Source organism: Scomber japonicus, chromosome 2 (assembly GCF_027409825.1).
Source record: "Scomber japonicus isolate fScoJap1 chromosome 2, fScoJap1.pri, whole genome shotgun sequence".
NCBI lineage: Eukaryota > Metazoa > Chordata > Actinopteri > Scombriformes > Scombridae > Scomber > Scomber japonicus.
In genome coordinates, this window is record NC_070579.1 from 1,510,995 (window position 1) to 1,525,720 (window position 14,726).

General features: G+C 43.2%; 1 protein-coding gene across 1 annotated transcript in view; it reads left to right on the forward strand.

Moving 5' to 3' along the window:
- The first annotated feature begins 1,298 nt into the window (after positions 1–1,298).
- LOC128377056 (NACHT, LRR and PYD domains-containing protein 14-like) overlaps positions 1,299–14,726 on the forward strand; it is a 71,060-nt gene continuing 57,632 nt past the window's right edge. Inside the window, exons 1-5 of the mRNA XM_053336945.1 lie at positions 1,299–1,359; positions 3,587–3,703; positions 3,819–3,869; positions 6,332–8,117; positions 8,202–8,375. Coding sequence (XP_053192920.1) covers positions 1,299–1,359; positions 3,587–3,703; positions 3,819–3,869; positions 6,332–8,117; positions 8,202–8,375 — 2,189 coding nt within the window. The remainder of the gene's footprint in view (positions 1,360–3,586; positions 3,704–3,818; positions 3,870–6,331; positions 8,118–8,201; positions 8,376–14,726) is intronic.

Below are 14,726 nucleotides of genomic sequence, written 5' to 3' on the forward strand. Positions count from 1 at the left end.
TTCTTGCATTGATCTCAAACTGTTATTTTCTTTGTTTTTACGGTTGTTCTGACTGTGAAATACCTCCTAATGAAAGGTGCTACATACATGAAGTGATTTATTGTAGAGCCTTGCTAACTTGAATGAGAATAAAATCATTTAATTGTAACAAAATGCATCATTTTACTAAAATAAAGATTTGATATGTAACACATATGTATTTTTATGGTTTGGAATATTTTCTTAACCTTCGTGTCGTCCTCCCGGGTCAAATTGACCCCGTCTATTTTGACTGTTCCTTCTTTCCTCCCTTCCTTCTTTCCTTCCCTCCTTCCTTCCTTCCTTTCCTTCCTTCCTTCCTTCCTTTCTCCCTCCCTCCCTCTCTCCTACCTTCCTTCTTTCCTCCGTCCTTCCTTCCTTCCTTTCTCCCTCCCTCCTTCCTACCTTCCTTCTGTCCTCCTTCCTTCCTTCCTTCCTTCCTTCCTACCTTCCTTCCTTCCTTCCTTCCTTCCTTCCTTCCTTCCTTCCGTCTGTCCTTCCTCCCTGCCTCCTTCTCTTTCTTTCCTCCCTTCCTTCTTTCCTCCGTCCTTCCTTTCTCCCTCCCTCCCTCCTACCTTCCTTCTGTCCTCCTTCCTTCCCTCCTACCATCTTTTCCTTCCTCCCTTCCTTCTTACTCCTTCACATAGAGGCATGTGTTCTGATTGGTTCAGGCTGAGAGTAGATTGATTGATTGCTTGTTCTGTTTTGACAGAGTTTGAAACGGCATACTTGAAGCATCTGTTTCCACATCAGCTGCAGTTAAAAAGGGAAATGGTCATTATGGGCCCTGAGCACATTCAAGCCAAGTTCTGCCTGCCTTTGGTCACTCTGACTGGCTTCTAGACTTATTTAGAAAGAAGTGAAACAGTTATAAATAAATGAGTTTACTACTTAAATTCGATGAGTAGTTCCTGGAGTGCAGTTAACTCCATGTAGATCTGTGTAGTAGTTTAGCTGCTGAGGCCTCTACATACAGGGCTATGTCACATTTAGAGGGGGCTGGTGAGTATTAGTGGGTGTGAACATGAAGCTGAGTCACTTCCTCTCCTCTCATGTGATCACACAAAAAACTTGGCAGCTGTTGAGAGGAAGTAAGTTTGGGTTCGTTCAGCTTTACTTTTACATAACTGGGCTCAAAGGATGACTGAGAGGATGTAAATCCAGGAAGAGACTTTGTAACATGAAGTGACTTTTTAATATGAGTGTGTAGTTTGGAGTGCAGTTAGTTATAATCTTAATGTGTGTGTAGTTTTGGGAGCAGCGTTTCTTCGGGTGGAAGAATGTCACATGGTGAAGCAGACTCCTCTCTGTCTGCTGTGCTTCCAGAAACATCACCGTGTGGTAAGAGAAAGGTTTTTTATCATTCCTTGTTAAGAACTCTGATTTCTTTTTGTGGACTGTAGCTTTAAAACACACACAGACACAGACAGGGGACGGGGGACGGGGCTAAACCGGTTTTGGGCAGTTGAGGAAACTCCCTACTGTACAAACTGTAACAGCTGTATGAGTGTTACTGTGATGAATGAGGTACAGAGGTATCTGGAAGTATTTGGTTACTCAAGTAGATATTTCAGGTTTATCTGTACTTTACTTTAGTATTTATCTTCCTGATGACTTTTTACTTTTCCCACATGAGAACACAAACATCTGCACCCTCCCGCCCCTCCCGCCTCCCCCAAAAGTCCAACAATGTGCAGACAGATATGACAGCAGCAGGAAGACTCTTATCATATGAACACACTTTACACAGCTCCATTAGAACAGCAGTCTGTCAGTCTGTGGTAAAGAGTTAAAACGTTATGCTGGGATCTTAATCATATCGTGGTTAACTTAACTTAACTTAACGCTGACAGCCCTAATATTTATAATTAATATATTCTGTCTGAGATTTGTCTTGCAGCAGAACTAGACTGTGTCCACTGATGTTTTTCTTATTTTGTGTGGAGAGAAGTTTTTTCTTTTTGCCGAGTTATCGAGGTATCGTATTGTGTATTAACGTAACGGTGTATTCATTATTTCAGAGCCTGAACTTTTTTACTTTTACTTGAGTAAAATAATTGAATCACAAGTACCTGAACTTCTACTTAAGTACAGAATGTAGAAGTAAAAAAAAGAGACAGGGATAAACTTCTTTTTTCTTTTTTCTTCTTTGAACAAATGTGTTTATTGATATTTCAAACTTTACATACTTAAACACACTTACAGAATTTTTTCTTGTTAAAAGTTTTAAATTCTTTTTGTTCCATATCTGAGTAAAAAAGTAGAAAAGGTAAAAAATAGGAACAGCGTAAACAGAGAACCTATTAGAAAGGTGGTTCCATATTCTTATGACAGTATCAGAAGTCTGAAAGTTAAAATAAATGATTGAATAAATAATAAAAATATTGATAATTATATAAAAATCAAATTGAGTAGAATTTCCATGGTGATTGATACTTATGAAATGAACAGAGTCGGACAGTAACGGAGTACATTTACTTGAGTACAGTACTTAAGGGATCTGTACTTTACTCGAGTATCAGAGAGAGAGAGAGAGAGAGAGAGAGAGAGAGAGAGAGAGAGAGAGAGAGAGAGAGAGAGAGAGAGAGAGAGAGAGAGAGAGAGAGAGAGAGAGAGAGAGAGAGAGAGAGAGAGAGAGAGAGAGAGAGAGAGAGAGAGAGAGAGAGAGAGAGAGAGAGAGAGAGAGAGAGAGAGAGAGAGAGAGAGAGAGAGACTTGATTTTACTTTCAATTCCTTTTACATTAACATTTGTCATAACTCCATCTAGGACATTTCTATACATAAATGTAAGCACTGTGGCAGTAGTAATGCAATATTTAGAAAATGTACTCTTGATACTCAAGTACTTTTAAAAACAAGTACTTCAGTACTTTTACTTAAGTAGCCATCTGACCGTAGTACTTGTACTTATACGAGTAAAATTTAGCAAGGGGTATCTGTACTTTTACTCAAGTAAGGAAGCTGTGTACTCTGTCCGCCTCTGGAAATGAAATCATAACACAATCACTTTTGAGGGTCCAGGCCTGTCGGTGTCTATATGATGCTGAATCGTCTAGGTGTCCGGTAATATAAGTCCAAAGTAAATAATTAGTGGGTTCCACCTCCTCTAGAATAAGGCCATGTCAAGGTTGATACCCTGAGAAGTTGTTCTTTCCATTGATCAACGGTCGGACACAGTTATCATCTTTTTTGCCACCATTAGGATGAACTTCTTTTAACACATCTAAAAACCAAAGTCTAAAACAATGCTGAATTTTTTTAAAACTTAGATTTACTTGCTCTTGATCTTTTAGGTGTTTCCTAGGTGAGCTCTAACGATTCACAAGAAAGGAGGAAAGAACTGTAGTGCTGTTCTTACTGCTGTGCATCAAAAGTGACTCAAGTGTAAAATAAATAAATGTTAAGTCCATTCCTCTTTAAATTGTCTATTTTCATTACGATCTTTTGAACGTGGAACATGCCATTACGATTCAAGTCTATAATCTCTGAACCTGTACTACTCAGTTCAGGATTAACAAAAGGAACGTTTTTGTTCTGGTTTCTGATCATTTTGTCTTTTCTCATTCAGCTACAACTCAGAAAGGAGCAGCAAGCACAACAATCACCGTCCAGGATGGATCTATATTCAACCAACCTCAGCTGAAAGATGTTAATGTTGGAAGGGATATTACTTTCAACACATATGGTAAATGTTTCTCCTGATTTTATAGATCAAATAAATACATGTTTGAAATATATCCACCATGATGCTTTTAAATGTCATGCTTTAAGACATGATATGCTGTATGTTTCTGTTTCAGTTCAAGCTCCTGCCAGGACAGACGAGACTACTGCTCCTCCCAAAACCAAAGGTACTGTGCTGTTTAAAGACACATATGACTTATATTAAACAGATATTCCACAACAAATGGACAGAAAGTCAAACAACTTCTGCTAGTAAAAGATAATTAGATGTGGTGATTTCTCCTATTTTATGACCAAAGAAAACATTTCCATGACTGTCAAAACATCGTATACTTCACATTGTGTTTTTATTTGTGATTAAATCTGCTAAATAAATAGTCACAAATACGACAAATAGCATTTCAGGGGATAGTGAATTGATGACCCCCAACTCACTCCAGGCTGTTTTCATCAATGTCAGTGTGTTTGCTTTGAACTAGGGCTGTCAAACGATTAATTTTTTTAATTGAGATTAATCGCAGAATTTCCATAGTTAATCACGATTAATGGCGTTTTGAATGTCATGTTTAAAATCCTGTTATTTTCCATTTGAAGGCAGTTTTAAGCCCATAATGTAAAGCATTTCTTACCAGAGTGTCTTAACTGGGAATCAATCACGGCTCTGCTGCGACTCCCACACTCCAAAATGGTCCTTTGGTGGAGCTGAGGCTGGCTTGGCTGCACCTGGGTGTTTAGCGTGGAGGTGCTAACTCAAACTCCACGTACTCCGGTGGTAGTTAAACTCCGTTTGACACAGGTTGCATTTTACTTTTGACTTGTCAACTGAAGCGTCTGGAAGTGTTTTAAAGTTAAACAAGCCGTTCAAAAGTCCAGTAGCTCTCTTACTTTCCATCAGCGCGGTAGGTTTACTGCAGGAGGCCACTTCAAAGCATAGCGCTACAGCTAGAGGAGCCGTCTACGGGGGAGTAGAAGGGACAAAAAGGCTTGACACATTAAAATGAGATTTTTAGAAATGAACGTGTTATGGATTGCATTAATCTAATCGCAAATATTCCAAATCCCAAATAGCAAGAGAATAGTACAGAGAAATATGGAAGGACACCTATGATATGTTCAGGGTCAGTATGGTGACAAGAATTTGTTGCAGCGAGCTTGACCCATTCCCATGAACATAATGGAACATCAGTATTATATTAATAGACTTGAAAAACCCTTAACACATCCTTTAACAAGAATCAAAGCCAAGGCACTCTGTCTGGACCCGATGTGGTTCTTGGGTTTCTGTTTTGAGTTGGTCTGAAAAACAGCAAACTAATTCTCAGATACATATATATTGGAGGTCCGTGGCGGTTCTAGCTTGAATGATGCCCTCGAGCGCCTCCTCCCCAGGAATTTTATTTAATACATTTATTATATATTATTTATTATAGTCCAGGGGTCGACAATATAAATGGCCCGGTGTACTTTTAAAACCGTCAGGGCCACCAGAACGCTCCAACCACTGGCCCGATGGGGCCAGTAAAAATAATGCCCTTGATTAAAAAAAACAAACAAAAGAAAAACAAGTAAAAAAAATCTAACTTCACATTAATTCCCCGTGGTTCCAATGTTTTGCGATGATTTCTGTTAAATCGTCTCGGTAACTATACCGCTAATACCGGGGGGGGGGGGGGGGGGGGGGGGGAGTGATCTCGCTGATGGAGACACGGAGGAGAGGGACTGTGTGTGAGCTATGTGAGAGACGCGTGAGTGACAGAGAGACGCAGGGTGAGCAGAGAAAGGAAATATAGCTTAACGAATACGATGCGTATTTTTTAATTAGCGTTAAAAAAATAATTAATAACGAAACGCAATATGTGGCAGCCGGTGTTGAATCTGTGGCGCACCGCCACGAATTAGTCTATGTGTGGGAAACACTGCATTGCTGTGTAAGTACGGAGAAAATAACGGCCTCATAACGACGGACTTGCTTGAAAACGCAGACGTGCAAGCACACGTGTCCCATTTGTTTACATCAGTGTTTCAAATAAAAATTCTATTTTTGTATCATGGATTATTGTGATGCAATTATTTTAACAGGCAATTAACGATAGACACTTGCTTTATAGAAATGTAGAGTGGCTAGTTTTATATATTTACAAAGGATGAGCAGTAAAAAATATTTTTTTATTTCTTGCTTGTTTATTTGAGGAGTTCTCCACTCTACAAGGGCCATGTAGCAGAGCGGGCTACTGGCTTTGACCCTCATGAAAAGAGCATCGCACACCAAAACTGCTTTAAAAAGAAGAAGGCAGAGAATGTAACATCTCCTGTGTTAGCCCAGAGGGCCAGTGGCAAATTTTCCTTATTGTCTACCCCTGTAGTCCCCCCCCCTTCCCTCACAGCTTCAGTGCACCATCTGAGCAAGCAGGGGCGCGTGCACAACAGAGTGATAGATTGACTTGACGTGCAAATAATAGGAACTGCTTTGTGTTGTAAAGGATTTTTTTTTCATGAAGAGCTTGTGCCGCCCCCCCCATGAATCATGACAAAATCCCGCCCATATCAGGGTCTGCTACTGTTGGAAGTATAACCTGGAAGATCATGAGCAAATAAATGTTCATATAATTGTACTTTTATTATCTTTCAGAAAACATCCAAAGGTGCCGAAAAGAACTAAAATCTTACCTTGAAAATACAACAAATAATCTGTTTCAAGGAACAAAGAAAGATGGATCATCAACTCCTATCAACAAGATCTATACAAAGTTATACATCACAGAGGGAGGCAGTGGGGAGGTTAATAGTGAACATGAAGTGGTTGTATTAGAATGTAGAAGGAGTACGAGTGAGAATAAAATCCAACTCAATGACATTTTGAAAGCTTTAGACGAAGACAAGCCTCCACAGAGAGTTCTGACAAAGGGAATTGCCGGCATTGGAAAATCTGTTGCTGTGCAGAAATTCACTCATGACTGGGCAGTTGGAGAAGCAAACCAAAGCATTCACTTCATATTTCCATTCACATTCAGAGACCTGAATTTGATAAAAGATAAGCCTTATAGTCTTGTGGGTTTAATAGCTGAATACTTTGAAGAAGTGGAAGATTTGGAAACTTCAGACTACAAAAGTTCTAGTGTTCTGTTCATCTTCGATGGCCTGGATGAAAGCAAACTCCCGCTTAACTTTGAGAAAAATGAGATGTGCCGCAGCGTTACAAAGACCACAACAGTAGACGCCTTACTGACCAACTTAATCTCAGGGAAACTGCTTCACAAAGCCTCGGTCTGGATCACAAGTAGACCGGCTGCAGCCAGTAAGATTCCTCCTGAGTTCATCAACAGAGTGACCGAGGTACGAGGCTTTAATGATGAGCAGAAGGAGGAGTACTTTCTAAAGAATATCAGTGACAGCAATGTGGCTCAAAAGATCTGCGATCATCTTCAGTCAAAGCCGTTGAGAACTCTGTACATCATGTGCCACATCCCAATGTTCTGTTGGATTACAGCCACGGCTCTTCAGAGTCTCCTCACAGGAACTCACGAAGGTGAGTTACCAAAGACTGTGACTGAAATGTACACGCACTTCCTGATCTTCCAGACAACACGGAAAAATGAGAAAGATTATCAGGAGGTTGAAACAGACAAAGATAGGAAGAAAGAAAGAGATAAAGAGATGATCATGAAATTAGGAAAGCTGGCATTTGAACAGCTACAGAAGGGAAACATAATCTTCTATGAAAAAGATCTGAAGGAGTGCAAAATTGACCTGAAAGAAGCTGCAGTTTATTCAGGAGTTTGTACACAGATCATAAGGAAAGAATCAGGTCTTCACAGAGAGGAGGTTTACTCTTTTATACATTTAAGTGTGCAGGAGTTTTTTGCAGCTCTGTATGTATTAGAGACCTTCATAGAGAGTGGACAAAATCTGCTTCAGAGCCAGTCAAAGGTTATAGTGAGATCACAGAGTGGAAAAAGTCTTATCGTCATCCTCCACAAGACTGCAGTGGATATGGCCTTAGCCAACAATCACGGACAATGGGACTTGTTTCTGCGCTTCCTGCTTGGTCTGTCACAGGACAAGAGTCAGAGTCTTCTTCAGAACGTGTTTGGATTTGAACTAAGATGTCCAGTGAATAACCAGGGAACAATCACCTACATTCACAGGAAGATCCAGAATCTGTCCAATACCGACAAGAGTATCAATCTTTTCCAGTGTTTAAATGAACTTGGTGACCAGTCTCTAGTAGAGAAAGTCCTCAAGTATCAGAGCTCAGGAGATGTTAGTAAAATTTCACCTGAACATTGGTCAGCTTTGGCCTTTGAAGTGCTTCTTTCTAACAAAGACCTGGATACCTTTGAGCTTAAGAAATTTTACAGATCAGATGAAGTTCTGGAGAGGCTGCTGCCAGTGCTCAAAGAATCAAAGACAGCTCTGTAAGTATCTCTCTTAAAGACACAGAAATACTCAGAGGATAATGTTTTATAAGATGTTAACAGTCATTTTGTTTTTTACTTCAGGCTGAATGACTGTAACCTCACTGATAGATGCTGCAAGTATCTTTCATCAGCTCTCAGATCAAAATCTTCTGGTCTGGAGGAGTTAGACCTGAGTAAAAATAAACTGCAGGACTCTGGAATAAATCTTCTCTCTGCTGGCCTCAAGAGTCCCAACTGCAAACTCCAGAGACTCAGGTAAAAAGACCTTTGCACATCCAGACACAGATATTGAGGTGCTATACAGTGTGTACGTGTGGTGATTTACGGTATAATACAAGAAATAAGGTCTACACAATTCTTAAACTGTAGGATGTGATGCAATACTCTTCTGCCCTAACCATGTGTTAGAGTGAGAGCATGGTGTAGACAGTGAGCTTAACAATTTTCCAGTAAAAACATGAAGATGGAAATCCAGCGTAAGGTATTTTTATGGAAGTCTTTTTGTAAAACTGCATACAAACAGAAACACAGAATCAATGTACAGTATCAAATTATACAGATGAGATTACACACACATGTAATAGTCTTCATCTAAGAATATTCAACAACTCCATGGTAAGTATTCAAACTGCACTCTAATGTAATTACTGCAGGCAGAATACTCCCCACCTGGCATCTATGAGATGGCAACCTAACAAACCAACAAGGATAACAACAAACATCATCAAAGGGTAGGTATCAGTGTCTTATCCTCTATGTAGTGTCCTTGGAAACCAGGAGAATGACCTCTGACACTGGTCTCAGAAATAGCCTCTGTTCACCTTTCCGGATGATCTTCACCTCAATCTTTCTGACGAACCCGTCTTCACTGGCAAAGGCCTTAGTAACCAGCCCAACTGGCCAGTCGTTCCTCTTTACTTGGGCATCTTTCAAAAGAACAACATCACCTTCTTGTAGGTTTGGCCTCTTGGTTCTCCATATACGGCGTCCTTGAAGCCCACTTATGTACTCTTTTTTCCACCGATCCCAGAATATGTTAGCTAGGCTCTGGACCCGCCGCCACTGACTTCTCATCAGATCACTACTGTCAAATTGGCCGCGTGGTACAGGCGGAGTGCCAACCTTCTGGGTGAGAAGCATGGCTGGGGTGAGTATGACAGGTTGATCTGGATCTGTGGAGACTGAAGTGAGTGGCCTCGCATTCACAATTGCAGTGACTTCAGCCATGAAAGTTACCAGAACTTCGTGTTTAAGCCTGGCATGGCCATGTTCCAGGAGCATGGCATCGAGGATGCGGCGTGCGACGCCAATCATTCTTTCCCAGATCCCACCCATATGTGAACCATGTGGGGGATTGAACTTCCACTGGCACCCCTGGTCTGTGAGGTAACTGTCGATTTTCGTGTTGTGGCAACCCTTCTTGTCGATCTGTAGCTCCCTACAAGCACTCACAAAATTGGTACCACAATCAGATCTGAACTGTTTCACAGGGCCTCTGATGGCAAAGAAGCGCCTGAGAGAATTGATGAAGCATGATGTATCCATGGATTCCAGCACCTCAATGTGGATCGCCCGCATACTCATGCAAGTAAAGATGACTGCCCATCTCTTCGCATTGGCTTGACCACCTCGACTTCTCTGTGACATGACGAACCAGGGACCAAACACATCCAGTCCTACATATGTAAAAGGAGGGTCTGTGTGTAATCGGTCGGCAGGTAAGTCAGCCATGATCTGCTCTTCCTGTTTGCCTCGCAACTTGCGACAAATGACGCAGTTGAAGATGATGCTACTGATCGATCTCTTTCCCCCAACGATCCAGTAACCGGCTGCCCTCACAGCTCCTTCCGTAAAATGTCTGCCTTGGTGACAAACTTTCTCATGGAAGTGCCTGATGTGTAGTAGAGTGACGTGATGTTTGCCTGGTATGAGTATGGGATGCAACTCATCTGATGTAAGCTGGGCTCTCGCTAACCGACCTCCGACTCTGAGAATACGATCTGAGTCGATGAAGGGACAAAGCTTGCTGAGTGGGCTTGACTTGGGGACGGGCCGCCCCTCTTGGAGACATTTGATGTCCTCAGCATACACTTCTCTCTGGACAGTGTGAATGATGGTAGCTTTGGCCTGATTGAGCTGCTCTTCATTAAGATGGTTGTTGCACTTATGCCAGCCGTGACAAATGTTATCCTTGGACCTCTTGATAAAGGACTTGACAATGTGTCCAAGCCGGGCAACAGCCTTCAAGAGAGGACTCCAGGAAGAGAACCGTCCAAAGCGTGCACTGCCAAGCTTGCTGTGTGACTGACTAGTGACACAAGTAGTAACATCTGACCGTAACTCTGTATCTGACTCAGGATTAACAAGCCTGAAATCCTTGTCAGATGATTGAACCTGACTTTCATCGGTGAGGAAAGCAGGTCCTGTTAGCCACGAAGAGAAGACCAGCTGGTCAGCTGGTAGCGACCGGGTAGCATGATCAGCTGGGTTGTGATCGGTGGACACATAGTTCCACTGACTTGCCTTTGTGAACCGCCTGATGCGCTGCACGCGATTGTGGACATAAACATAAAACCGCCTTGACTCATTGAAGATGTAGCCAAGCACCACCTTGCTATCAGTAAAGAACTTGACATCATCCAGCGTCATGTCCAACTCTTCTTGGAGCAGTTCGGCTATCTCCACAGCCAACACAGCGGCGCAGAGCTCAAGTCGTGGAACCGTGATCTCTGGTTTTGGGGCAAGTTTTGCTTTGCCGAAGATGAACCCAACTTCGCTGTGACCTCTGTCATCTGTCACCTTAAGGTAAGCAACGGCGCTTACTGCTTTGATGGATGCGTCACAAAAAATGCACATTTCTCTTCTCTGAGCTGCAGACAATGGGAGTGATGTATACATCCTTGGAATTTTCAACTCTTGTCGGTCCTGCAAGGAATCTCTCCATCTTTGCCACTTCTCATGACTCTCATTTAGGAGTGGTGCATCCCAGTCACTGGCATCAGAGGTAATGTCTCTTAGTATTGAACGACCCTGGATGCTGAAGGGTGCAGCAAATCCAAGAGGGTCGTACAAACTATTGATAGTGGACAGCACACCACGTTTTGTGAAGGGTTTCTCATTGATAGTCACTCGAAAGTGGAATGTGTCTGTGGACAGGTCCCACCCAAGTCCTAGACTGCACTGCATGGGTGTAAAATCCTGCCCAAACTCAAGGCCTTGCAATTCTTTCCCAAGGTCTTCACCTGGAAAGGCTCTCATGACGTCTGGGCAATTTTGTGCAATCAAAGATTGGACTGTGCAAGCATGTGTTGAGCTCTCTTCAGCACATCAACGGCTTCCTCCACGCTGGAGAATGACTTCAGTCCATCATCAACATAAAAATGGCGGTCAACAAAGAGTCTTACATCAGTTCCGTACTCCTCTTCTCCTTCCATGGCTGTCCTCTTAATGCCATAGATGGCCATGGCTGGGGACGGGCAATTCCCAAACACATGCACCTTCATACGAAATTCCCCGATGTCCCCATCAAGCTGGTGGTCTTGAAACCACAGAAAGCGCAAGTAGTTACGATGCTCATCCTTGACCAAGAAGCTGTTGAACATCTGTTGAACATCAGCCATTACTGCAAAAGGTTCGGACCTAAAGCGGACAAGCACACCGATCAGGCTGTTATTTAGATCTGGGCCCCTGAGTAACACCTCGTTAAGAGATACATTGTTGTACTGGGCACTTGAGTCAAATACGACCCTGATCTGCCAAGCTTCTGCGGATGATAGACGCCAAAGCTTGGCAGATACCAGCACTCTTCATCATGTTTCAGAGGAGGAGCTGGTTCTGCGTGTCCACAACAGAAGATCTTTTCCATGAACTCTACATAGTGATCTTTCATCTCCAGCTTCTTCTTCAAAGTACGCTGAAGAGACAGGAGACGGTTGAGGGCTTGCTCCCTGTTGTTCGGCAAGCGCTGCCTTGGAAACCGGAATGGGAGGGGGGCCACCCAACTGTTGGAGTCGTCCTTTGAGAACTCCTCGTTCATGATTTGGAGGAAGATCTCGTCTTCAACCGACAGTGCCAATTTATCGTCCTCAACAGTGTGACTGAAGATCTGCTTGCCAAGACCATCTTGCACTGGCTTCAGAGGAGGTTGTTTAGGGTGCTCTCCCGTAAACCTCTCTTTAACACAGATGCTGCTCTCGCAGGGTCTTAAGAAACTAGCTCGACCATTCTCCAGGATACTCGTCCTGAAAGTGTTCACAGTGGGTTTGTGGGCTCCCCTGAGGCACACGTCTCCTATAATTACCCATCCCAAATCGAGGCGTTGGGCATATGGCGCATTGTGTGGCCCATTACACTGACTGCGAACCTTGTGAACCCGGATGATATCTCTTCCCAGCAACAGAAGGATTTCAGCAGAGGGGTCAAGAGGTGGTATCTTGGTGGCGATGGTTACGAGATGATGATGATGAGTAGCAGCTTCTGGAGTAGGAATTTCCTCTCGGTTGTTAGGCATCAGATTGCACTCAATGAGTGTTGGCAGTGCCATGGATACTCCGCCATCTATATGTTAAACATGTCGAAGAAGGCGGACTTGGCGAGTGACAAATTCCTCTGGTCATCCAGCATTACATACATTCTCTTCTTCTGTTCAGGATGCCCCTTGGGATATACAGTGACCAGACATATTTTGGAACACGACTTTCCATGCAAGCCCTTCCCACAAACTTCTGTGCAGCTGGATGTAGTTACAGGGGAGTTCTCCTCAGCTTGCTCCCCGCCATCTCCCTCTGGTGAAGACACAGGCTCTCTTGCCATCCAGGGAGGTGGTCCATCATGAAGAGCGGAGATGTGACGATCGCTGTCACACTCTGAACAGCGAATTACAGTCTTACAGTCTTTGGCTCTATGGTTTGTTGACATACAGCATTTGAAGCAAATGTAATGCTCTTTTAGGAAATTCTTCCTCTCTTCTAAACTCTTCATTCTGAAAACCCCTACACTTCCTGAGAGAGTGTGGTTTCTTATGAATGGGACAATGTCTCTCTGGATCTATGGGAGGCTTGTCACTGTCTGAAGAGTTGGAGGCTTTAACCTCAGTTTTATTAGCAGAGATGGGAGTCCTGGCCTTCCACTGCCTGGTGGGAGGTTTTTCATCTTTGTAGGGTGCTGTGCTGGAGCCTTGAAGGGCAAAACTGGGATCCATCTTCATTTCTGCGTGACTGTTCACAAAGTCAACGAAAAAGGAGAAGGGTGGATAATGAACAAAGTTCTCTCTCTTATATCTGGTCCCTTGAGTAACCCATGCGCCCTGGAGGTTGTATGGAAGCTTCTCTACAATCGAATTTATGCCTCTAGGTGAGTCGAGGAAACTGAGGCCAGGCAGGTAACCTTCGTTCTTTGCACCTTGTACCTCCAGAAGAAGGTCTGCAAGCTCTTGGAGACGTTGGTTGTCTTTGGGAGAGATTTTAGTTACATTCTCAAGACGTTTGAATAGTGAAGCCTCAATAACCACTGGAGAACCGTAGGTCTTTTCCAGCCGTTGCCATAGCCTGTCAAGTCCCGATGCTGGATCGTTGACATGGACTGCTCTGATCCGCAGGGCATGCTGAAGTGACTCCCCACCAAGCCACCTGGTAAGTAAGTCTAGCTCCTCACTAGGTTTGAGATCCAAGCCATCTATGGCGTGACAGAAAGTGGATCTCCACGACATGTAGTTCTCAGGCCGATTGTCAAACACCTTGAACCGTACTGTGAGAAGGTCACGACGAGCGAGAAAGGTAGCAAGGTCAGAGACATCTGTGGACCTGGGTGTAAGCCTGTCACTGACTTTATGTGGAGAACTTGCTGCGTTGTTGCCCTGTTGTGCGTGGGGACTGAAGGCATCGACGCTGGCATGAGGGAAAACTGGCCGCTGTGTGGTCTGGGGTTGCTCAAAACAATGGGTTGTATGAGATGCTACAGGCAGCAACATGCTGTGGCTATTGTGTGAAGTGGCTTTATATTGGGGCTGTGGAATGTATATTGACTTCCCTTTGTTATCACCTTTATCATCTTTTGGAGGGCTGAAGTGTGCATCAATGTAGTCATTAATTTGTTGTTTTGATACAGTCGGCGATAAAGGGGGGCCAATGGCCAAGTCAGCTTTACCACTTTCACTTTCTGCAGCAGCTTCGAGAACCTTTGCTGCAGCCAGTGCAGCTTCAGCTTCACTCTCTTCTTTAAGAGCATTCAATGTTGCATCAATACGGGTTCGTTCAACTTCCATATCAATTTTAAGTTTTGCATATTCAGCTCTTTTGACTGCGGCTTCCGCCTTTGCCCGTGCCGCTGCTGCGAGCTGGCTCGAATTTGACTTGGAAGAGCGTTTTGAAGATGTTGACTGGCTAGCATTTGAAGCTCCGCACTCTGACCTGACCTCCAGGTTGGACACTTCTTTGCTATCTGACATTTTGCTCTTATAGATATAGATATAATGTGTATCCAATTCACCCTTACGCTTCTGACGTATACGGTAATCTTTTTACTCTTCTGCCCTAACCATGTGTTAGAGTGAGAGCATGGTGTAGACAGTGAGCTTAACAATTTTCCAGTAAAAACATGAAGATGGAA